This window comes from Cherax quadricarinatus, chromosome 4 (assembly GCF_038502225.1).
Source record: "Cherax quadricarinatus isolate ZL_2023a chromosome 4, ASM3850222v1, whole genome shotgun sequence".
NCBI classification, from domain to species: Eukaryota; Metazoa; Arthropoda; class Malacostraca; order Decapoda; family Parastacidae; genus Cherax; species Cherax quadricarinatus.
The window spans coordinates 18512994-18536629 of record NC_091295.1 but is presented as its reverse complement, the minus strand read 5'-3'; the positions used below and the strand labels follow the sequence as shown (position 1 = coordinate 18536629).

At 37.8% G+C, this 23636-nt stretch overlaps 2 protein-coding genes across 5 annotated transcripts in view; one reads left to right on the top strand and one right to left on the bottom strand.

The window, feature by feature from the left end:
- LOC128684195 (sn-1-specific diacylglycerol lipase ABHD11) overlaps positions 1-15775 on the top strand; it is a 64137-nt gene extending 48362 nt beyond the window's left edge. For all 4 annotated transcript variants that reach the window (XM_053770349.2, XM_070094881.1, XM_070094867.1 and 1 more), the window contains 2 exons: positions 9061-9251; positions 15286-15775. In XM_053770349.2, the coding sequence (XP_053626324.2) occupies positions 9061-9251; positions 15286-15418 (324 nt within the window). In that variant the 3' untranslated portion in view covers positions 15419-15775. The remainder of the gene's footprint in view (positions 1-9060; positions 9252-15285) is intronic.
- Positions 15776-15777: 2 nt separating this feature from the next.
- LOC128684196 (soluble calcium-activated nucleotidase 1) overlaps positions 15778-23636 on the bottom strand; it is a 56860-nt gene continuing 49001 nt past the window's right edge. Inside the window, exon 9 of the mRNA XM_070094860.1 lies at positions 15778-22677. Within this exon, the coding sequence (XP_069950961.1) occupies positions 22465-22677 (213 nt within the window). The 3' untranslated portion in view covers positions 15778-22464. The remainder of the gene's footprint in view (positions 22678-23636) is intronic.

The window sequence follows — 23636 nt, the reverse complement described above, 5'->3', positions numbered from 1 at the left end:
ATGGGGCCGGAGCGTGGCCTGAGCGGGCCCAGCCACTCCAAGACTCCATGTACATCCAGTGTGCCAATGTTTACAAGCCGTTTCGGTCGATTCCAACCGTACCTGCGATATATTTTGTATTATTCCAGTGGTTTTAGTGCTTGTAACCGCTAAATAAGCCGCCATGGGCCCAAAGCAAGTTTCTAGTGCCAGCCGTGTGATAAAGAAGGAAAGAAACAATAAAATCAAGAAAAAGCTCGTAGAAAAATACCAAAGAGAGGGGAGAATGTGCCTTGTGCAGTGATTCAGTGATTCTATGATATGTACGATACTAAAGCAGCAGGTATCGATAAAGGCTATAGTGCCAGCCAGCGATAAAGTGTAGAATTAACAGTGTAGCAAGTAAGTTAAGCGAGTAAGAAATAGAAACACAACATTAAAGTAACTCTCCAATGTTGTTGGATGTGTGTACATCCGCTGAACATACGCCGGTCTGCTATCTTCCACTACCCTAAACCTCTGCCAGCATCTCCTCCATCAAACTAACTAATTAAACTAACATCTCCAAGGTAAGTGTAAATATAAAAGTGTAAGCATAAAAGTAAATATATGAAGTGTAAATATAAAAGGACCCCAATGGAAATACGTAGTCACTCTGAATTTTTTGGGTTAGCCTAGGTACTTTACACATATGCTGCTGTGTATGATAATCCATTCCTGACACCCAGATGTATTAAAACAAAAAAAATTTTTTACATGAAATATAGATGTAGTACATAAACAATACAATGGGACATGATGAATGAAACATTAACAGCATAACACTTACCTTTATTGGAGATTCTTCTTAGTGTATGGGAGACTGGAGGAGGACTGAGAGATTGGATTAGTTATTGTTTGGAAGAGGAATCCCCTTCCATCAACACCTCAGGTACCAAGTCCTTTTCTGGGGTTATTTCTCTTCTCCGTTTCTTAATGCCACTAGGACCAGCTTGAGAGTCACTGTAGTCCTGTCTCGCAAAAAAAGTGTCCAGAGAGCTCTGTTTCCGGCGTCTCTTTAAAACTTCCCTAAAATGGCCCAAGACTCTGTCACTGTACAAGTTGCCGATATGGCTTGCAACATCCTTCTCAGGGTGATGTTTCTCCATAAATCTTTCCATCCTACCTCACATTTCAAAAATCTCCTTAATTTCTGAAGAAGGCACCTTCTTCCAGCTTTCTTCCTCCTCCTCTGCAGCAAGATTCTGAGCTGCGATCTGTTGCTGTTCCTGCTGAAGCTCTTGCAGTTCCTCGGTGGTTAGCTCTTCGTTGTGGTCCTCCTCCAACTCTTCCACATCCTCCAAACTCACATCCAACCCCATGGAACTCCCCAATGCCACAAAAGAGTTCACAACTGACATAGGGTCATCAGGGTCAGCACAAACCCTTCAAAATCCCTCTTGTGGACACAGTCTGGCCACAATTTTCTCCAAGCAGAGTTCAAAATCCTGGCAGTCATTCACTCCCAAGCCTTGGCTGGGTGGGTCATTGGGATAATCCGGGGTGTGGGTCATTGGTCTAATCCGGGGGGGAAACATGGACCTGCTACGCTTGGGTCAGTAGGCCTGTTGCAGTGTTCCTTCTTTCTTATGTTCTTACCTATAAGGCTTATGCAATGGAGGATGCTGAAGTGTTCTTTCCAAAACTCTCTTAGGGTCAAGTGAGTGTCTGAGGTCACATTAAAGCACCTTTCAAACATTGCTTTGGTGTAAAGTTTTTTAAAGTTTGAAATGACCTGCTGGTCCATGGGCTGGAGGAGAGTAGTAGTATTCAGGGGCAAGAACTTTACTGTGATGAACCCAAACTCCTGCAGAATTAGGTCATCCAAGTTTGGAGGATGAGCAGGTGCATTGTCCATTACTAGGAGGCACTTGAGATACAATTTCTTTTCCAGGAGGTAATTCTTCACACTAGGGCCAAACACTTCATTGAACCACTCGACGAAAATTTCCCTCGTGACCCATTCCTTATTATTAGATCTCCAAAACACACACAATTTACTGTTCATAACATTGTTTTTCCTGAACACTGGGATTTTCAGAATGGTACACTAGTAACGGCTTCACTTTGAAATCCCAACTAGCATTAGCACAGAACATGAGCGTCAGCCTGTCTTTCATAGGCTTGTGTCCTGGCAGTCCCTTTTCCTCCTGAGTAATGTAGGCCCTCTTTGGCATTTTCTTCCAAAAGAGGCCTGTTTCGTCACAATTGAACACTTGTTCAGGTTTCAGTCCTTCAGCCTCTATGTACTCCTGGAATTCACTTACGAATTTTGTAGCTGCAATTTTGTCCGAACTGGCAGCCTCACCATGCCTTATCACACTGTGTATGCCACTACGGTTCTTAAATCTCTCAAACCAACCTTTGCTGGCCTTAAATTCACAAATATCAGTATTCGTTGCAGGCAATTTCTTTACCAGATCGTCATGCAACTGCCTAGCCTTTTCACAAATAATCGATGTCATAAGACTATCTCCTGCTAATTGTTTCTCGTTTATGCACACCAATAATAACTTCTCATCCTCTTCGAGTACTGGTGATCTCATTTTTGTCAGCATATTTACCCTCTTTGCAACAACAGCTTCCTTGATTTCCTTTTTCTTGGCCACGATGGAAGATATAGTTGTACAGGATTTGTTGTACATCCTGGCCAGTTCGGCCACACGTACGCCACTTTCATATTGTTCAAAGATGTTTTTCTTAAATTCAGTCGTATTCCTCACCTTCTTTGCCAAAGGCTTGGCACTAGGAGCTTTCTTTGGAGCCATGGTAGCTTATTTAGCACTTGCAAGCACTAAAATGAATGGAATATTATGAAATATTTCGTATGAACAAGTGAGGGGACCGTCGCTCACTGGTAAACAATGGCACACTGGCTGGGAAGGGAGGCCGAGGCGGCTCAGAGCCGTGAGTACGCGTCCAGGACGAACGACGATTAGCGAGTCAACCGACCATTTGCGAGCCAATGTTTGGACTAAAATAACGCGACGATTTCCGAAAAGGACAACTATCAAGCCCGACGATTATCGAGGGACCTCTGTATTTCTTATTTATAAATTAAAATGTAAATATTTTTTATTTATAAATTACATACATTGTTCAAGTGTGATGGTGGTGTTGGCAAAATCCTCCACTGCCACCAACACGGCTTCTCTCAGTGGCAGCCCTTAAACTCAACAATAACACTTACACAGAAAAGTTAGGGTCTGTACTTACAGAGATATGAGGCTGAGAAGTCGGCACTGGATGCTCACGTGACAGCAACATCGAGTCCTGCCGGATACAGAAGTGTTGCCGGTATACCTTTTTTTTCTATTTTTCATATTATTTTATATAATTTTTTATGTTCTGATAATTACAATTTATAGTAGTTCTTGTCATTTCATAACCAATCTTTGTTTTGACACTAGTATTAGGTACTGAAATTGTACTCAAATTGTCACAAACACACTGACAGGTGGACATATACACCTGCCTTGGCCATTTACTATTGTCTTGGAATGTATACGAAGTATTTATATGTCACAGCAATGTTTTAGATATTTGGAAGTACAGTGGTCCCTCATTTTTCGTAATTAATCCGTTTCTGGAGGAGCTACTATAAACGAAATTTACGATTTGCAAATCAATTTTTCCCATAAGAAATAATGTAAATACAATTAATCCATTCCTGACACCCAGAAGTATTAAAACAAAAAAAATTTTTTACATGAAATATACATGTAGTACATAAACAATACAATGGGAAATGATGAATGAAACATTAACAGCATAACACTTACCTTTATTGGAGATTCTTCTTAGTGTATGGGAGACTGGAGGAGGAGAGAGAGTGAATTGTTTATAGTTTGGAAGGGGAATCCCCTTCCAGCAACACCTCAGGTACCAATTGCTTTTCTGGGGTTGCTTCTCTTCTCTGTTTCTTAATGCCACTAGGACCACCTTGAGAGTCACTGGAGTCCTGTCTCACAAAATAACTGTAGAGAGAGCTCTGTTTCTGGCGTCTCTTTAACACTTCCCTAAAATGGCCCAAGACTTTGTCACTGTACATGTTGCCAACATGGCTTGCAACAACCTTGTTAGGGTGATGTTTCTCCATAAAGCTTTCCATCTTACCCCACATAGTAAAAAAATCTCTAATTTCTGAAGAAGGCACCTTCTTCCATCTCTCTTCCTCCTCCTCTGCAGCAAGATTCTGAGCTGCAATGTGTTGCTCTTCCTGCTGAAGCTCTTGCAGCTCCTCAGTGGTGAGCTCTTCGTTGTGGTCTTCCACCAATTCTTCCACATCCTCCAAACTCACATCCAACCCCATGGAACTCCCCAATGCCACAAAAGAGTTCATAACAGACGTAAGCTCATCAGGGTCAGTCCCAAACCCTTCAAAATCCCTCTTGTCGACACAATCTGGCCACAATTTTCTCCAGGCAGAGTTCAAAGTCCTGGTAGTCACTCCCTCCCAAGCCATACCTATAAGGGTTATGCAATGGTGGATGCTGAAGTGTTCTCTCCAAAATTCCCTTAGGGTCAAGTGAGTGTCTGTGGTCACAGTCAAGCACCTGTGAAATATTGCATTTGTGTAGAGTTTTTTAAAGTTTGCAATGACCTGCTGGTCCATGGGCTGGAGGAGAGGAGTGGTATTCTGGGGCAAGAACTTTACTGTGATGAACCCAAACTCCTCGAAAATTAGGTCATCCAAGTTTGGAGGATGAGCAGGTGCATTGTCCATTACTAGCAGGCACTTGAGATCCAATTTCTTTTCCAGGAGATACTCCTTCACACTAGGGCCAAACACTTCATTGAACCACTCGACGAAAATTTCCCTCATGACTCATGCCTTACTATTAGATTTCCAAAACACACAATTTGCTCTTCATAACATTGTTTTTCCTGAACACTCTGGGATTTTCAGAATGGTACACTAGTAATGGCTTCACTTTGAAATCCCCACTAGCATTAGCACAGAACATTAGCGTCAGCCTGTCTTTCATAGGCTTGTGTCCTGGCATTGCCTTTTCCTCTTGTGTAATGAAGGTCCTCTTTGGCATTTTCTTCCAAAAGAGGCCTGTTTCGTCACAATTGAACACTTGTTCAGGTTTCAGTCCTTCAGCCTCTATGTACTCCTGGAATTCATGCACATATTTTTCAGCTACCTTGTGGTCCGAATTGGCAGCCTCACCATGCCTTACCACACTGTGTATGCCAGTACGGTTCTTAAATCTCTCAAACCAGCCTTTGCTGGCCTTAAATTCACTCACATCACCACTAGTTGCAGGCAATTTCTTTACCAAATCGTCATGCAACTGCCTAGCCTTTTCACAAATAATCGAAGCCATAAGAGTGTCTCCTGCTAATTGTTTCTCATTTATCCACACCAATAATAATTTCTCAACCTCTTCGAGTACTGGTGATCTCATTTTTGTCAGCATAGTTACCCCCTTTGCAACAACAGCATCCTTGATTTCCTTTTTCTTGGCCACTATGGAACATAAGGTTGTGTAGGGTTTCTTATACATCCTGGCCAGTTCGGCCACACTTGTACCACTTTCATATTGTTCAATGATGATTTTCTTAAATTCAATCGTATTTCTCACCTTCTTTGCCACAGGCTTGGCACTAGGAGCTTTCTTTGGAGCCATGGTAGCTTATTTAGTACTTGCAAGCACTAAAATAAATGGAATATTATGAAATATTTCACTGGAGCACGTGAGGGGACCTTCGCTCACTGGTAAACAATGCCAGACTGGCTGCCACCACGGCTCACGCCATGGGTACGCATCCCGGACGAACTACGACTCGCGAGTCAACTTATGAAAAGCGAGTCCATGTTTATACGAAAATACCCCTATGATTGGCGAAATTTACGATTGCCGAGAACTACGAAAAGCGAGGGACCACTGTATATAATAATAATAATAATAATAATAATAATAATAATAATAATAATAATAATAATAATATGTAATAATAAGTTCCCTAGAAGCATGAAAAACAAGCCTCAGTCCACCCCTGACAGTGACGTGATAGGATGAGATAACATTAGATAAGAGCTGACATTTGATAAGCATATGCTAGGGTGCGGTGATAAGACTTGATAAGATAAGATTAGAGGTGACATTTGATGAGCATCACCCTCCCTTTGTTTTTGCTGGTACACAAATATGTCTGTCTATTTGTCTGTCTGTCAAGCTCCCTGTCTATATGTCTATGCCTATCTGTCTAGCTCTCTGTCTCAGAGAGAGCCACAAGACTGCATCATCACGTTTACTCATATCTTCAAGCAGAGTATAGCACTTTGTTTGGATTTTTTGGGTTATCCTAGGTAATTTGCACTATGTATACTTGTATTTATGTGTACCTGTGAGACAGAGATAGACAGAGACAGATAGAGACAGATAGGCAGACAGATAGGCAGAGACAGATAGACAGACAGATAGGCAGAGACAGATAGACAGAGACAGAGAGACTGACAGAAATAGACATAGCCACAGACAAACGAACAGAGCCAATCAGCCAGCCTGCTAAACAAGTACAGGTCTCCCTCAACATTCACAAGGGTTAGGGGATCAAGAACCTCGCGAATGTTGAAAAATCACGAATGTTTGGTGCGCCAATATATTGTAGGGAAATATAATACAGTACTGCTTCCTTAACTTGTAAAACCATGAACAATCATAATATACATGAAAATGTCGTAAAATGTTGTGCTAAATACATATATGTTATGGTTTAATAACATGTATGTTATTAAATACCACTGCCTCAACCACAGCCTCTACCAGTGCCTCAACCACTGCCTCAACCACTGCGGCACACTGCTCGTATTTTGGTACAATTTTGTTCTTCAATTCTATCGTGTTTCTCAATTTCTTTACCAAAGGGCTGGCACTAGCAAGTTTCTTTGGGCCCATGGTTAATTATGTGGCAGTCGCACTCAATCTACAAGCACCAAACACAATAAATTATTGTGAAATGTTTGGAAGAGCATGGAGACTTATGCTCACTCCAGCATAAACAAAGGCACACTGACTGACGATGCATCAACCACTTCCTCCACCACTGCTTCAACCCTCGTATTTTTGTACAATTTCCTTCTTCAATTCTATCGTATTATTATTATTATTATTAATTTGATAGAATTGAAGATGGAAATACATAGTACAAAAATACGAGGGTTGAAGCAGTGGTGGAAGAAGTGGTTGATGCATCGTCAGTGTGGCTTTGTTTATGCTGGAGTGAGCATTAGTTTCCACACTCTTCCAAGCATTTCACAATAGTTCATTGTGTTTGGTGCTTGTAGATTGAGTGCAACTAGAGTGGTAGAGGCAGTGGTAGAGGCATTGGTAGAGGCAGTGGTTGAGGCAGTGGTTGAGGCAGTGGTTGAGGCAGTGGTTGAGGCAGCGGTTGATGGAGTGGTTTTTAATAACATGTTATTAATAATAATAATAATACATGTACTAATTAATAATAGCATGTATTATTATTAATAATAACATATATCTTATTAAATACCACTGCCTCAACCGCTGCCTCAACCACTGCCTCAACCGCTGCCTCTACCGCTGCCTCAACCACTGCCTCAACCACTGCCTCTACCACTCCAGTTGCACTCAATCTACAAGCACCAAACACAATGAATTATTGTGAAATGTTTGGAAGAGTGTGGAGACTAATGCTCACTCCAGCATAAACAAAGGCACACTGACTGACAGTGCGTCAACCACTTCTTCCACCACTGCTTCAACCCTCGTACTTTTGTACAATTTCCTTCAATTCTATCGTATTATTATTATTATTATTATTATTATTAGCAGTAGCAAAAATGTTTGATTCTTTGCTGTGTTCAAGAGTAAACATACGATGTCACTGCCCAGTACCTGTCCAATATTCAGTCATGAATGGGTTGACATTATTTATACACGTACTGTAGTTCAATAGCAGATAATGAACAAACACAACACTCACCACACTGAGTGGTGGAAGGGCTGTTGAGGTCGGAGGGAGGGTAGTAGGAACTCGCGGGTCGTGGGAAACTTAAATATTTTTTGGCGCCTGGGAATTTGGCAGTTGGGAATTTGGCGGTCGGGAATTCGCGAATGTGTGAAGCCCGTGAAAGTTGAAAACGCGAATGTTTAGGGAGACCTGAATTACGTTCCAGAATTGTTTCTCTTTACTTAGGGCATAGGTTATAAGACAATCTGAAAGGGTGTTGCACAAATGTTGCACATGGGTTATTATCGAGGTTTTTTTATATTTCCTCGACCACTTATGGCCACATCCACCTCAAAGGCACTAAACTCGGAGTCAACATCACTTTCCTCTTAAAATGGGAGTTAATACTACGTGAAATCAGTGAATCCCAGGTGTTTGCCAAGCTGTTTCCTCTAGCTGGCGCTCATTTGAACTAGTGCTCCCACAAGGTACTAAGTGGTCCCAGATTTTTTTAATACAGTGCACACTGAGTGTTATGACCCATTCTGTGCTGACAAGGCATCTCAGGCCAATCATGCCATATTTGAAGGCAGGAAAAATAAAATGTTTATATACGTTTGGGGCACTAGCGGTAAGAACGTATATATACGTTTGGACCGTTTACGGGTTAACAGTGACCTACGTATGTACCGTAACTGCATTTGTACAGTAGTTGAATATGTTCATGATTAAGCCTAGTACAATTTGGTAAGGAAATTTGGCTTTATTTTTTACATTTACATGCACCGAATGTGTATCAGCGGATTAACATTTCTACATCTAACTCTGCCCAGTAGACCCATGTTAACCCTTGCCATGCTTTAAATGCTTCTAGTAAAGGCTAGCAGGATATGAAGTAGTAGTAGTAATTTTGACCTAGTACAATATCAGAAATTTGACTGACAAATTTGGAAGTGTCTGGAATGTAAATCTATTTTTCCCACATATTCTTGTCTTCAGAAATATAAAACCCCCCTTCCCCATTTTACGAGAGGTCTTGCTATACAAAACCTCTCATAACATGGATCCACCCCTCCATCTATTCTGTTTTTAAAAGTTCTTTCTACTTTTCAGGACCCAAGCATCCGTCAGTTTTTACTCACCAATCTTAATAATACAGAAGAAGGATACAAATGGCGGCTTAATATTGAAGCTATTGCAAATAATTTTAATCCATTCATATCTACCTTCCCAATATTAGATGAATATGAAAGGTACGAGGGAGAAACAGCCTTCATTGGAGGTGAATTATCAGATTATCTGAGGTAAGTGACTAAGCATGAAAGTTATACTATTATTGGGATGCAGGAGGGACCCACTTATACAGCATGTTAGGTTCTGGGCTACTGCTGTAAAACAAAAATCACTATAAAGTGAATCATAGCCTTTTTTCACTTTCAAATGCATATAGAAGCCTAATAACATGTTTACACTGTCATATACAGTGGTACCTCAGGATACAAACAGCTCAAAACTTGAACAATTATGTAATTGTATACACAAATAACCCGCACATAGAAGAGAGGAGCTTACGACGACATTTTGGTCCAACTTGGACCATTTACAGTCACACTAACGAGAAGTAGAGCAGGACGGGTATATGTCGGCAGGAAATGGTGGTGGTGGTAGTGGTAGTGGTAGTAGTAGTAGTAGTGGTGGTAGTAGTAGTAGTGGTAGTAGAAATAGTGGTAGTAGTGGTAGTAGTAGTGGTGGTGGTAGTAGTAGTAGTGGTAGTAGTAGTAGTGGTGGTGGCGGCGGCAGCAGGAGGAGGAGGAGGAGGGAAGTAGTAGTGGGGAAGTAAGGAGGAGCCAGTCAAATATTAAAGGGTCCAAGTCGGACCGAAACGTCATCGTAAGCTCCTCTCTTCTATGTGCTGGTTATTTGTGTATCGTTCTAGTCACGGTATTGTCCCTTTTTTTGTTATTTATGTAACTATTTATGCAAGTGCTTTTGCAAGTGTATTTTTGAGGGTCTTACATTATTCCTTATGGGAACAAATTTGTTCGGTATTGGCACTCGAACAGCCTTCTCAAACGAAATAAATTCATATCCTGAGGCACCACTGTATTAAGATGAGCAATATAGCTAGGCCTAAAAAATGCATATCCAGTACACACATTAAAATACCAAAATGCTGTAAAGCGAAACACTGTAAAGTGGGGCTTGCCTGTGTACACCTACCATCCGACTTACGACCTGCTCGACATACGACCACTCGACTTACGGCCGTGTTTTGTATGCCAAATTTCTGGGAAATAAACAACTGTTTGTGTTGTACACAGTGTTTATCCTAAACTTTACAGTATAAAATACAGTACTAACAGCATAAAAAGTAATGTAAAAAATGAAATACCAAAATAAAACAACAAAATAGTGTCATTACAAAAATGTGATGTTGATATTCAGTAGTAAGGTTCGACTTACGTCCATTTTGACTTACGACCAGTTGGTCAGAACCAAGCTCGGTCGTAAGTTGGATGGTACCTGTATTTTAGCAGGTCCTAAAGATAATACAGCATTTGAATCCAAGTTAAACCGTTAGCTGCGAGTGCACATTAGACATGCAGTATTTTTCATAAACAGAATTTTGGAATATTTTGGCATTCACAGTAGTCCTAGTTTTGGTGATCTTTTGAAATTTGAGAAATTCCATTTTTTATTTATGCAAAGCTGCTTTTTTTTTTTTTTTAATTTATCTTCAGAATTTTTTAAATTGTGGTGGTGTGGGTGCTAAGTCAAACTTGAAATTTTTGCATTAATCCTACATTTTTTTTGCATTAATTCTAAATTTTTTAGGTCCCGTACCACAATTACTCTCTCACTTGGTTCAAAAGTTCCTGTACATTCACTTAACATCTCCCCAAATCTCTCTCTCCTCTACATGCCTCTCTTCTCCAGGTGCATACATGCTTACTATGACCCACTTTTCACATCCAACCCTTATTTTACTCCCTATAATCCTTGAATTTATAAAGTTTTTCTTCTTCTCTTTTTTAGTAATGTATACAGGAGAATATAATACATACAATAATAATTGAATTGTTGTATTTGTACACACACAGTTCCACTCACTAATTCTACCTTGTCATGTGTTGTAATATATATTAATGCTCTTTTTCTTTAAATATTAATACTTAATTTAAACCTAAATTTTGATAGTGAGTGGTGTACTTTAGACAACAGTAAACATTTTTATGTAACCCAAATGATTGTTTTCCACTATTGGATAATGAAGCCGAAAATCTTCTTTCTAACAACGTTTAAGAATTTGTATTTTATTGCATTTGTTCCTTGATTTTATTAATATGAACATACTGTATACAGTGGTACCTCGAGTTTTGAACAGCTCCCAACTCAAACAGTTATGTAAGTGTATTTTTGTAAGTTCTTTTGTAAGTGTATGTTTGGGGGTCTGAAACTGACTAATCTACTTTACATTATTTCTTATGAGAACAAATTTGTTCGGTATCGGCACTCGAACAGCCTTCTGGAACAAATTAAGTTCGTAACTCGAAGTACCACTGTACTACTTGTATAATTTTGGTTAAGCACATAGCTTTCATTCTTTTAATATTATTATTACTGCATCACATTCATGAGAAGCATTAAACCCATAGGGGCCATACATCATCTGGGGAAATTGGAGGCATTCAGATTTGATCTAAGGAAGGGCATGGCAAATTCTATTCATTGGATCAAGAGTACCTCATTGGCACCATGTTCTTTGTATAGCACTGATGATAGAGTCATCTGAAATATCTTAAGAGGTTGGCACTTTCCTTGGCAATTGAAAAAGACCAAAAATTTTTTATAGTGCACAATGAAAGTGATATGTATCATAAAATGCTAGAGAATCAACTAATCCACAAAATATTGGAATGACATGCTGTAGCATTAAGTGCAAAATTTAGGTACTAAACACTAGTACACAGCTCCATCCCTGTTACTGACAGTCCATGCCATCCAGAGTTGCATTCTGGAAGTATCTTGAGCCTCCCTCACTGTTTATCAAGCTATGTTGAACATTTTTTACTACTATCTGGTGTCTTGATTTTAACCCTTTGAGGGTCAGTCCCATAGTAGTAGAGCTCTCAAGCCAGGGTCGGTCCCATAGTTCTACGCCATGAGCTCAGCTTACTCAGATAAGGTGTGAGCAGTAAATTTGGGCCTAGATATGAGAGAATGGGTCTGTGTGGTAAGTGTGCACCATCAACTGGTCGGTCTAATATGTATCCACAAATGCACCGACATTATTAATACAATGTAGTAGTCTGCATAACAGTAAATCTTTTATTTTTTGTGTGTATATGTACTTGGAGAGGGTTTTGGGGGTCAATGCCCCTGCGGCCTGGTCTGTGACCAGGCCTCATGGTGGATCAGGACCTGATCAACAAAGTTGTTACTGTTGGCTACACAGAAACCAATGTACGAACCACAGCCCGGCTGATCAGGTACTGACTTTAGGTGGCTGTGAATAAAAACTCAAAATGAAAAGCAAGCATAATATAGGAGGCCTGAGAATGTGACTAAAGAACAGAGGAAATGTTTTAGTGCCAGGAATGTCTACATTGTTTATTCTGGACCCTATTTTGAAATTGACAATTTTTTTATTTTGTGTGAGATTGGCTAAATTACCAGTTCTGATCACTTTATTAGGTAGTTGAATTAGGTAAATGGGTGGTTTCTTATACTCAGTTGATAGATTGGAAGGAATACTAGCAAAATAGCTATGAGTTTGGTCAACTGGAACAATGAAATTCGCTGAAAACGGCTCAAAGTGGGCGAAATCGCCTATGCACAAATATCGGCGAGACCACTAGCTTTGCGAGAGTATAATTCCAAAAGTTTTCCATCAAATTTCATACTTTTAGTTTAATTACCTTCAAAAAAAGATTATCATTTCATAAGAAAAAAATAATTTTTGTTTTTTGAAAATTTCCCGACCCTGAGAGCAAGTTTCAGATCAGGGGCTCCGACTCTCAAAGGGTTATTAAATAACACCCAAAAATGAACACTGGTGATGTTGAAGATGCTAAGAAAAATAAGAGTGAATCTTGAGCTTTGTTGAAAAAAATGGTAGTATGATGTACATATATGCCTAGAGGTAGTGCACATATAATGGAATTTACCCATAAATTTTATGTGAATTGTTCAACCATTCATACCATAAATGATGAGAAAAATAGTAAAGATTGTCACCTATTCAAAAGTATGTCAGAGTTGACCACAGCTACATAATAGATTTATTATTAACTTTGAGGGAAGCACTACATCCATAGAGGTCATATAGTACCCGGGGAAATGGGAGGCTATTAGGCTCAGTTCAAGGAAGGTCAAGTTAGGTTCAACTTGGATCAAGAGCTCCTCATCATTATCAAGAAACCTCTGTTGAAGGAAAATAAGCCAGAAATATTACTGAATGTGTGTACTGAGGAAAAAACAAAGGGGACCCAGTTTGTGCTTAACCCTTAAACTGTCCAAACAGATCTACGTTCACATGTGTAGTGCTCCAAAAGTAGATCTATGTTTTTTTACATATTTTCAAATATAACAAAAAAAAAAAAAGTAGATCAAAGTTTTTTTACACATTTTCAAATGTAAAAAAAAAAAAAAAGGTTATGTTTTTTACATACTTTCAAATGTTGAAAAAATGTAGATCTACATTTGGACAGTTTAAGGGTTAAATAAAAAATGCATGAAACCTAGATGCATTCAAAATACTTAGTTCTCCAATACAACCATCACCTACTGACAGTACAGCATCCTCATCAACACTAGAACCAAAGCTGCTTAACTCAACCTTCCCTACTTCCATTTCAACCAGAGAGGATCATTCAGCTCTTAGTTATACAATGGAACCCTGGGTTTCATACGATTCAGATTTCGACCACTTTTTTCAGCAAAATTTTGCTCCAGATTTCGTACCTCACCCCAGAAATTGACCGCATCAGACACGTCCACCCACCCGGGATGCCGCCACTCATGCGTATATGTCTCAGTCTGGTTCTGCCACTGGTTGAGTGAGCATTCATCCAAAACATTTTGTAATAATCCATTGTTTTTTGTGCTTGTTTATTGAGTGTTTGGAGAAAATTGTAGCCAGAATGTGTCCTTGACAAAGATTTTGAAGGGTCTAAGGCTGACCCTGTCGACCCTATGCCTGTTGTGGAATGTACTGTGTCTTTGGGAAAGTCCATGGGGTTGGATGTGAGTGGCCAGGATGTGGAAGAGTTGGTGGAGGATCATAGGGAAGAGCTAACACTGAAGAGCTGCAAGATCTTCATCTGGGACAGCAACAGACCACAGCTGAGGAAATTGCTTCAGAGGAGGAAGAGAGAGGGGAGAAAGTGTCTTCTTCAGTGATTAAGGACATTTGTGCAAAGTGGAATGAGGTGCAAACATTTGTGGAAAAATATCACCCTGACCAAGCTGATACAGGCCGTATCTGTAACATGTTCAGTGACAATACCTTGTCCCATTTTAGGCAAATCTTAAGAGATGCCAGAAACAGCTCTCTGGACAGATTTTTAATGCAACAGGGGCCCAGTGCCAGTAAAAGACAAGGGAAGTAACCCCAGATAGGGCTTTGATAGAAGGGGATTTCCCTTCCAAACAATAACCTCTGCTCCTCCTCCCTCTCTCCTCCTTGCCATCCATACCCCAACAAGTCGTCAGTGAAGGTAAGTGTGATGTTAAATGTTCATTTATCCATTTCATTAGTCATTTATATTTCTTTCTCATTGTTTTCTGTATGTAAAACTATAGTTATTCTTTAAAAAATTTATTTTTGTTAATATTTTTGGGTGTCTGGAATGGATTAATTGTATTTACAGTATTTCTTATGGGAAATATTGCTTCGGTTTTCATCTGTTTTGGATTTAGATCAACCTTCTGGAACGGATTAAGGGTTCCACTGTACAGTAGAATGAGGTGGAGTGGAACATAACCTTATTTTTCTCTTGTTCATTTCTTGCATCATGATAGTTTTCAGGAATGTAACTTATACATAATGAGGGTTTACTACATATTTATGAAGAAGTATTAAACCCATAGGGACCATACTACATTTATTTGTATATAGACAAGCACTGTATGATCCTGGTAGGTTTAGCACTTAGTCTAGATTATAATAATTGTATAGACAGTGTTGAGTTTAAGATACTGTATTCCTAGCTTCATAGTTAACTATAATTGCTTTGTTGATGCCAGTGTTATGCAGTTTATACCAAGCAAATTAAATTTTTTGTGCTAGTTTTTGTATAATTCTATGTGATCACATTTTTTTTTCCCCCCCTCTAGGAGAGAAGATGAAGAGGCTATCCAAGAGCTCTTTCCTCACTCCTCCTTCCACTATATAGAAAGAGCAGGACACTGGGTACATGCTGATAAACCAAATGAATTTTTAAAGTTATTTTTTAGTCTTCTTGACTAGGTTATTTATTAATTTTGTATTTTAAATATGTAAAGTTGTCACAGTACAGAAAACGTATAATCAAGGCAGGGCAAACGTGTGATTTTGTAAAAATGTAATGTATATATACTGAGTATTTATTTGATCCATGCATGATATGGATAATCTTATAGTTGCCGTAGCATTTCTGGTGTATTGCCACAATCTTGCCATACAAGTCTACTCCCAGAAATTAGGTATCTAGATGCTGTTCAACCTGCCTGCTGCACAGATAAGAAACACACACTCCGTATATGGTTGTAAATGTCGAGAGAAAGCCACGTTACATATGTACATGCATTCATTGTTTACCTCAGTGACAGTTTTCTTTTTACTGGGGGGGGGGGGGGGGGTAGAGTGAATACTATATGTACTGTGTATACATATATATATATATTTTTATTTTCATACAAAAGTTAAAAAATTACATTTTTTTTGCATCCTAAATTTGCACAGTATAACTATATACTACAGTATTACACAAAAAGTTTGTTGTTAATCATTTTACTTTGAGCAAAATACAGTGTTTAAGACGATGAATGTTTTCAAATTATTTTCTTCTGTGAAAGTAGCAGTAATTACTCCAATAAATATTACGCAATACAATTTATTGTTTTGGTTAATAGTGATTTTGTATATATTAACAATCAACATTTAAGAAATAATTGTTTATATTTTTAACCTTCACTTATTATTATAATCAAAAAGAAGCGCTAAGCCACAAGGGCTATACAGCGATTAACCTTCACTAAGTCTGCCAATCAAGTTTAGCTGTGTAGAGAGAATGTGTGTTGTGCACAAGGCAAAAATAGTGTAAAATAAGTCTCAAATTATTGCAAAACCTTTCATGAAGACTGAATACACAGCAAACAGGGTTAATCCAATGAAGTAGAGGGTAGCTTTAATTTCTTGGATCTAGAGCCCCTTTACAAGCATCAAGGCATCCCCTTTGAAATGGTAAAAAGTAGAGGCATTGAGGGAAGGACAGCTGAAAGGAGGAATGAAGAAGAGTTACAGTTGTAGCAAATCTGTGTCAAGTTCAGAAATTATGTATTCAAAGAAAATGATGTTCATAAGGGTCATAAAACACTGCACAGCAGAGGTAAAATTTTTCTATTTATCAAAATGGGATACATCAACAGTGTGCTGCTATTCTATTCTGCAAGTTACATAGTGGGAACAAAACCTAGGTATAGTTACCTGTCATATTCCATCACACAGGATGGGTTACATACACTGTTGAAATTCGTCAGCTAATGGATAGTAGAATTATTATTATTATTATAATCAAAAAGAAGCGCTAAGCCACAAGGACTATACAGCAATGGATAGTAGAAGTGTTGAAGGAAGGACATCAGGAGAAAGGAAGAATGAGGGTCTCAAGGGTGATCAGGGAATGGATGTAATCAAGTTTGATCCAAGGAAGAGGAGGCTGGCTCTAATTCCCTGAATCAAGATCCTTTCACCAGCATTAATGCCCCCCTCTCCTTAAGTGATGTCATTAGAAAGTGTAAATTATTATTATTATAATAAAAAAGAAGCGCTAAATAGCGCAGCAGGGTAGGAAAGGAAGCGAGGGTAAGAAAGTGTAAAGGTTAGATTTAGAGCCCAAGAAAAAAGTCAAAGTTGTTACAATAAATCAATCTAAGACATCAGCATCTGCATTAAAGGGAAAGTACTATAAACAGATTATTATAATCAAAAAAAAAAGAAGCGCTAAGCCACAAGGACTATACAGCACTATAAACAGAATGTAAAGGTAAACAAAGATGTAACAAATGTCATAGGAATGGCAAGAAAACACCAGCCAGTGTAGCTCATGTCATCTACAAGGACTATAACCCCCCCTTACCAAGGGAGGTAGCTGCCCCCCAAAAATTTTCTAATGTTTAACTATTTTTTTTTTTTCTATTTCTGCTATTTCCTTTTCTGCCAACTGCAATGAAAATTTTCATACTAGTCAGCATGTAAAAATACTGTATCATTATTTTCTAGCAAGAATTGTATCATATTACTAAATTTAAGAGAAACTTTCGTTTTTCTTTTTGGGCCGCCCTGCCTTGGTGGGATACGGCCGGTGTGTTGAAAGAAAAAGAATTGTATCATCAGAGGGGTTCATAATTACTACATCTCTAAATCAATAATGCCATCAGAGGGGTTGATTAAAAAAAAGTAGACCGTAAAATACCAAGAGAACTCGTGAGATAAACACAGGTGAGTAGTGAATGTTGTACAGGAAAGATGTGCGATAAAGATTTCAAAATTCAATTCTCTTAAATAGAATACATAAAAGATTATTATAAATAAGCCACCTATGTGCATGTTACTGAGCAATCATTGTCAATAATCCTCTGAAGGTAGGCTACCAACAGAATTTCACAGAAATAACTTGAGTTTCCTTTTAAAATGAGAGACTTATACTGTCCCAATTATAGCTTAGCCATCAGTGCTCTATATTCTCTAGACAATCTCACTCTTAAAATTAATATGATGTACAGTATATAAATAATACCTCCAAAACTTCATAAATAACATATAACAATTGATAAGGGTCTTCTTTCTAATAAAAAAAATAGAGCTGTTTTCATTACAAATACTGTATCATCAATTCCTAAAATTAACAACACACAAATCACTGATTAAAAATGCAAACACACAAACACTGAAAAGGTAACAGTGCACTACTTTCTCAGTTCATTACATTTTCTGGCTTTAATGTGCAAAAATTCAAACTTAATGTTTTCTTGATTAGGTATGCCAACAGTTCTTTAAAGATTTACTGGAATTTACGTGAAGTGCACATTAGCACACACTAACACAAACAGCAGTACACTCAAATGTATACAAAAATATTTGAAATCCTGAAGAACTTTAAAGCGGTACAAAATATAATTTACATTTTCTCAGTAAATGACAAATACTGTATATCTATAAAATCAAATACCAGTAATACAGATTTAACCCCTTATTTGGAGCAACACAATGCCCTGAGTTAGCCCATTCATAACTGGCCATGGTAATATTTCTGGATACTGGTTTGTAAATGCCTTCTAAAGGTTCATAAACTCCTTAAAATTACAAAATTATACTGCAAAATATCTCACAATTTATCCAAACCATTTTTTACACAAAACAGTTAAAGTGAGAATACCTGTTAAATTATTAACAGTACAAGAGACTAGGTACTCACACACTGCTATATAAGGATGAACACCGGTACTTCAGTACTATCAGTACTTTTTGTTAATAACTCTGCTATGTAACATCCTGAAATATATTCCTTTTCAATTCAAATTATATTTTATGAAACTTGGTACATTTCATTTCACAATACAACTTTTAAGGTATAGATTTAAATTCATTAGATGAACTTAAAAAATCTCATTACCTGTAATGTAAAAAAAATCCTTAAAGTAGCTTAAGTCTGTACTAAGAAATAGAAATAAATAATAATAAAACATCAAGATACATCACAACCTCAATATCACAATCTAAAAACTTTCTTTTATTGATACAGGATAGATGACAGTGATTTTGACTATACTAAAAATTTTGAAATTTGGCAAATTTACGAGTTTCTCACGAAACAAGTGCTATACACCACAAAATGTGGTTACCCTGATCTATACGACATTTTACAAGGTCAGAGCAAGAGCTACATTTAGTTTGCACACCTATCTTGCTGAGTGGTTGTCCATACACTGAGTCTAATGCTTTACATTCAGCATCTACAAGTTTAACTTTATATCCTCCAAGTTTGCCATTTCCATATGAAGACTACCATCAAACAGGATGGTGCAGCAGTGTTTCAGTAACAAATGATGATTTTAAAGAGGATTACAGTACAGATATATTCAGGATACATTCTTATGCAATATTACTACCTTGGTGGGCAGCAGCTGATGTTAAAAAAAAATTATTCATAACATATAGATTTGTGAATTTTACACTTTTCCTGGGTGAAAGTGACGAGAATATTTTTCTTTTTAAGCAAGTAAAACTCATTTTTTGCAACAGCCCCCCCTCCCCCCAAAATAATAATCGATTCTCTAATTTTTTAAACTCGGTGTATTTCAGAGAGATTAGGGACCCAGTTCTGCCCATCTGGTGGCCACAGGGAAGGCAAGATGCTATCCAGAAGACCCATATTTGTTTTACACCATAAGTAACATAATATGGGTATACAACATTGATAATTTATATAATATCTTGTTCATATAATATATATGAAATAAAAATCAACATTTAATTTATGCTCATTAGAAATGTTTTTCTTTCCATATTTGAATTTTGTTGAAAACAATGACATCCAGATTACCCTAATTACATAAAAGTTTGGGATATTTTAGATACAGTTAAGAATGCATACAGTGCTATAAGAGCAATAAGCATTGGAAGACATAATAGGTACAGTCATCCCCACAAATTTGCTGTGCGTTATGTTGCTAGTGGTCTTGTGAATTGTGAATTGAAAACTAGCGAATACAAAATTAACTCTTGAATAATAAATTTTGTGAAGAAAGAAAAAGAATAAGGTGAAGTAACCAAAAGTCTAGGCAATGAAAGATGAGGTATCAGAATAGATGGAAGAAATATGAAGGAAGTGAATGCATTCAGATACAGTGGAACCTCAAATATCGAACTTTCTTCAGTCCACAAGGCTGTTCGAGTGCCTTTACTGAATGAATTTATTCTCATCAGGAATAATGTAAATTAGATTAGTCCATTTCAGACCCTCAAAAATACACTTACATAATTGGTTGTGTTGGGAGCAGTTTGATTTTTGAGGTTCCACTGCATTTGTGAGTGGATATGTCAGTAACTGGATCTATGAAAGATGAGCTGAGCCTCAAGATAAAGGGAGGAAAAGGTTGAAACATCTCAGGTGTGAGGCATGGGCTTTAAACACTGCAATGAGGAGGAGGCCGGAGGCAGTGGAGATGTCATGTTTGAGATCAATGAGTGGTATGAATATTATTGCAAAGAATTTGGAGCTTGGATATTAGAAGATGGAATGGTATTACCAAAAGCATTATTCAGAGGGCTGGGGAAGGGTTGTTGATGGGACAGAATAGTACCTTAGATATACCTTTGAAGGATTTCAAAAGTTCACCTACTCCCATCACCTGGCCCCAGGCCAGACTTGCCTGGTATTTATATGATAAACCAGGCTGTTACTGCCAGTGTCTCACAAGCCCACATATCCACAAGAGCCTGGAGGGTTTGGCACTTGGCAGATGATAATTAAGAGAGTATATAATCTGGGGGGGGGAGAGGAAATGGGGGTTATCCTATGAAGGACTGGAGGGAGTAAAGGAGGCTTTGAGTGCTAGGGGCTTGAACATTCAGGCTTGTGTGAGCATTAGATTAGAGTGAGAGGAGACAAGTTGCTTTTATGACATGACATGCCACTGGAGTGTAAGCAAGGAACATTTATGAAGGAATCCAGGGAACCAGTTAGCCAGACTAGAGTCCAGGAGTTGCAAAGTAGAGTGCCTGCACTCTAAAGGAGGGGGTGAGGATGTTGCAGCTTGGAGGGCCATCTGAACTATGACATCAGCACACTTCTTGCAAGATAGTTATGAGTGATGGTGAAAGTGTTACCTCTATTTAGAGTCACCCTATCTCTGTGGGAGACAGCTGGTGCATTAAAAAAAAAATTCTGATTTGGTTTTGTTTAGTTTTAAAGGCCATATCTCTTCAAATATTGCCTTAATCTGGTAATTATTGACATTAAGAAACAATGTCCAAAATTATAAGATTTGGGCTTGGGAAAACCACTGAGCAAATTCTGCATGAAATCCTATGGTAGTTTTAAAGATGGGGGTCATGCACCAAGACAGAAAATAATGGCCACCATGAGATAACAATCTATTTGTGTGTTCCCCATCAGATAAAACAAGAAAACTGAATTCCACATATAAGGAACCCCATGAATTTGTGGGGATGACAGTATAACAAAGCTATAATTTTGTAACGAAGCAATACGTGTTTGGAACACGTTTCAGTCATAATATGAGCTACTTAGGTCCATATAGCTGTATGATTTATGGGTTTAGCACTTAGTTTTTAAATATGCTCTCCTGGTGGTAAATGACCGACGTGTTAAAAAAAAAAATTATCGTATTTTATCATATTATAGTTTTCAGTCTAAGGATGTTTTCAATGAAAATTTTTGCTAATTATAGAAACTATTGTATCTTCTTTTAAAAAAAAAAGCTATGAAAATATTAAATTCAGTACTTTAATTTTCTTATGGTGAAATGACACATCGAGAGCCAACCGTGAGATCACATAACGTGGCCAAGAGAGTTAATATAAATCATAAAATACAATACAGCATGAACATGCACCATTTTTCTAGGGCTGGCATCATGCATGTCTGATAAAAATTTGCTTCCTTAAATTTTTTGTATGACATACTTAATACTGAGTGCAATTAATACAGCTGAATACATGTATACATAACAGAGAGAAGAGAGAAGCATCATGGGTCTGTATCATGCTAAGTGCAGAATTTTAACTTATCAACTTTGATACAATTTTAAAATAAATATCTTCACATTTCTGCAGGATTTTTTATCCATCTTAATTTGGAAAAACAAGACAGCGCAATTATTCCTGAAAAATAAACATGATATTAATGCAGTTCAAGACAGTCCAATTTATATGGCATGCCATATACTGCCCTGGGCATTAATATGCTAGACTGCATAATATGCAAGACATTAATATGGTACATTGCATATCATCCAGGGTGATAGTACGGCCCATCAAACTGGAGAAGTTGGTGCCACGTTTCAAGTATAATTATTTTATTTCTTGAGATATCTCTGTAACTTCAGGTGTCATGTACATACTAAAGTTAGCTTTTATTTTTAAATCAGTGAACTTTATGGATGTTGTGTCTGTGTATTACCCCCCACTCCCCTTTGCCCCCTTTAAATATCTCATATAGAATGCACATCACTTACTGTAAACAAAGCATTATCTTTAAGTAATCATAATACATGATAACTTCTGTAATATTATACAAATTCAATTCCTTCAAATTTATAGTCACCAATTTTTGTTTCTGGTAAGAGCACCTTTCCTGCCATATTGAAGGCCATTATATAAGAGGCAACCTTTCCATTCACCTCCTCAGATTTTAAAGCCACTATCAAGTTTTCCTTTGTTCCAGGAATGAACTTGAAACTTGAGAAGCCGTGCGTGTCTATAATTGTTCCCACATGCTTTACCTGAAGGAAAATACCAGCTTTTTTGCATGATTTTACAAAGGAGCATTACTTTCCAAATATGTTTTCAGTATTTTAGAAAGTAACATGAAACAATGAATATAATTAGAAATAAGATTTCACAGACAAATGATGACTCACCTAGATTCTGTTTATACGTGTCAGTGGTCCCTCGTTTTTCGTAATTAATCCGTTCCAGTGTGACTATTATCAAAACTGACGATTTAAGAAACCATTTTCCCCATAAGAAATAATGTAAATCAAATTAATTCGTTCCAGACACCCAGAAGTATCAACAAAAAATATTTTTTTTACCTTAAAGATAGATTTACATGCACGAAAGAATGAACATTCAACATGACAGTTACTTTTATTGAAGGCTGTTGATGGATGGAAGACAGGGAGGAGGGGAGAGGGAAGAGGGAAGAAAGGTTATTGTTTGGAAGGGAAATCCCCCTCCATAAGGACTCTAGGTACCAAGTCCTTATCAGGGGTCACTTCCCTACCCACTGTCCTAGCTTAAATATAGATTTACATGCAGCAAAGAATGACAAATAAATGAAAAGCACTAATAAAATGTATAAATGAACATTTAACATCACACTTACCTTTACTGAAGACTCTTGCTGGTGCATGGCAGAGGGAGGGGAGGCAAGTTTATTGTTGGAGAATATGACACTAATATCAACTCTACGGCTTATTTATCTATCAGAATTCAACTACAGTAATATGACATAATAAACAATATTAATAACATAGAAACATGGAATATACTCCAGAATGAATAAAACAAGTCATTATATATGTCACGATTGGTGTTGTGTTGTTGTTGTTGGGTGTATAAGGGCCACTGTGAGCACAAGCCGTACATAATGTTGGTGAAGGCTGCAGCTGAGGCGGCGGTGTTTTCTGTAGCCCTATATAACTCCAACAATATTGGAGGAGTTAGGAGAATCACTGAA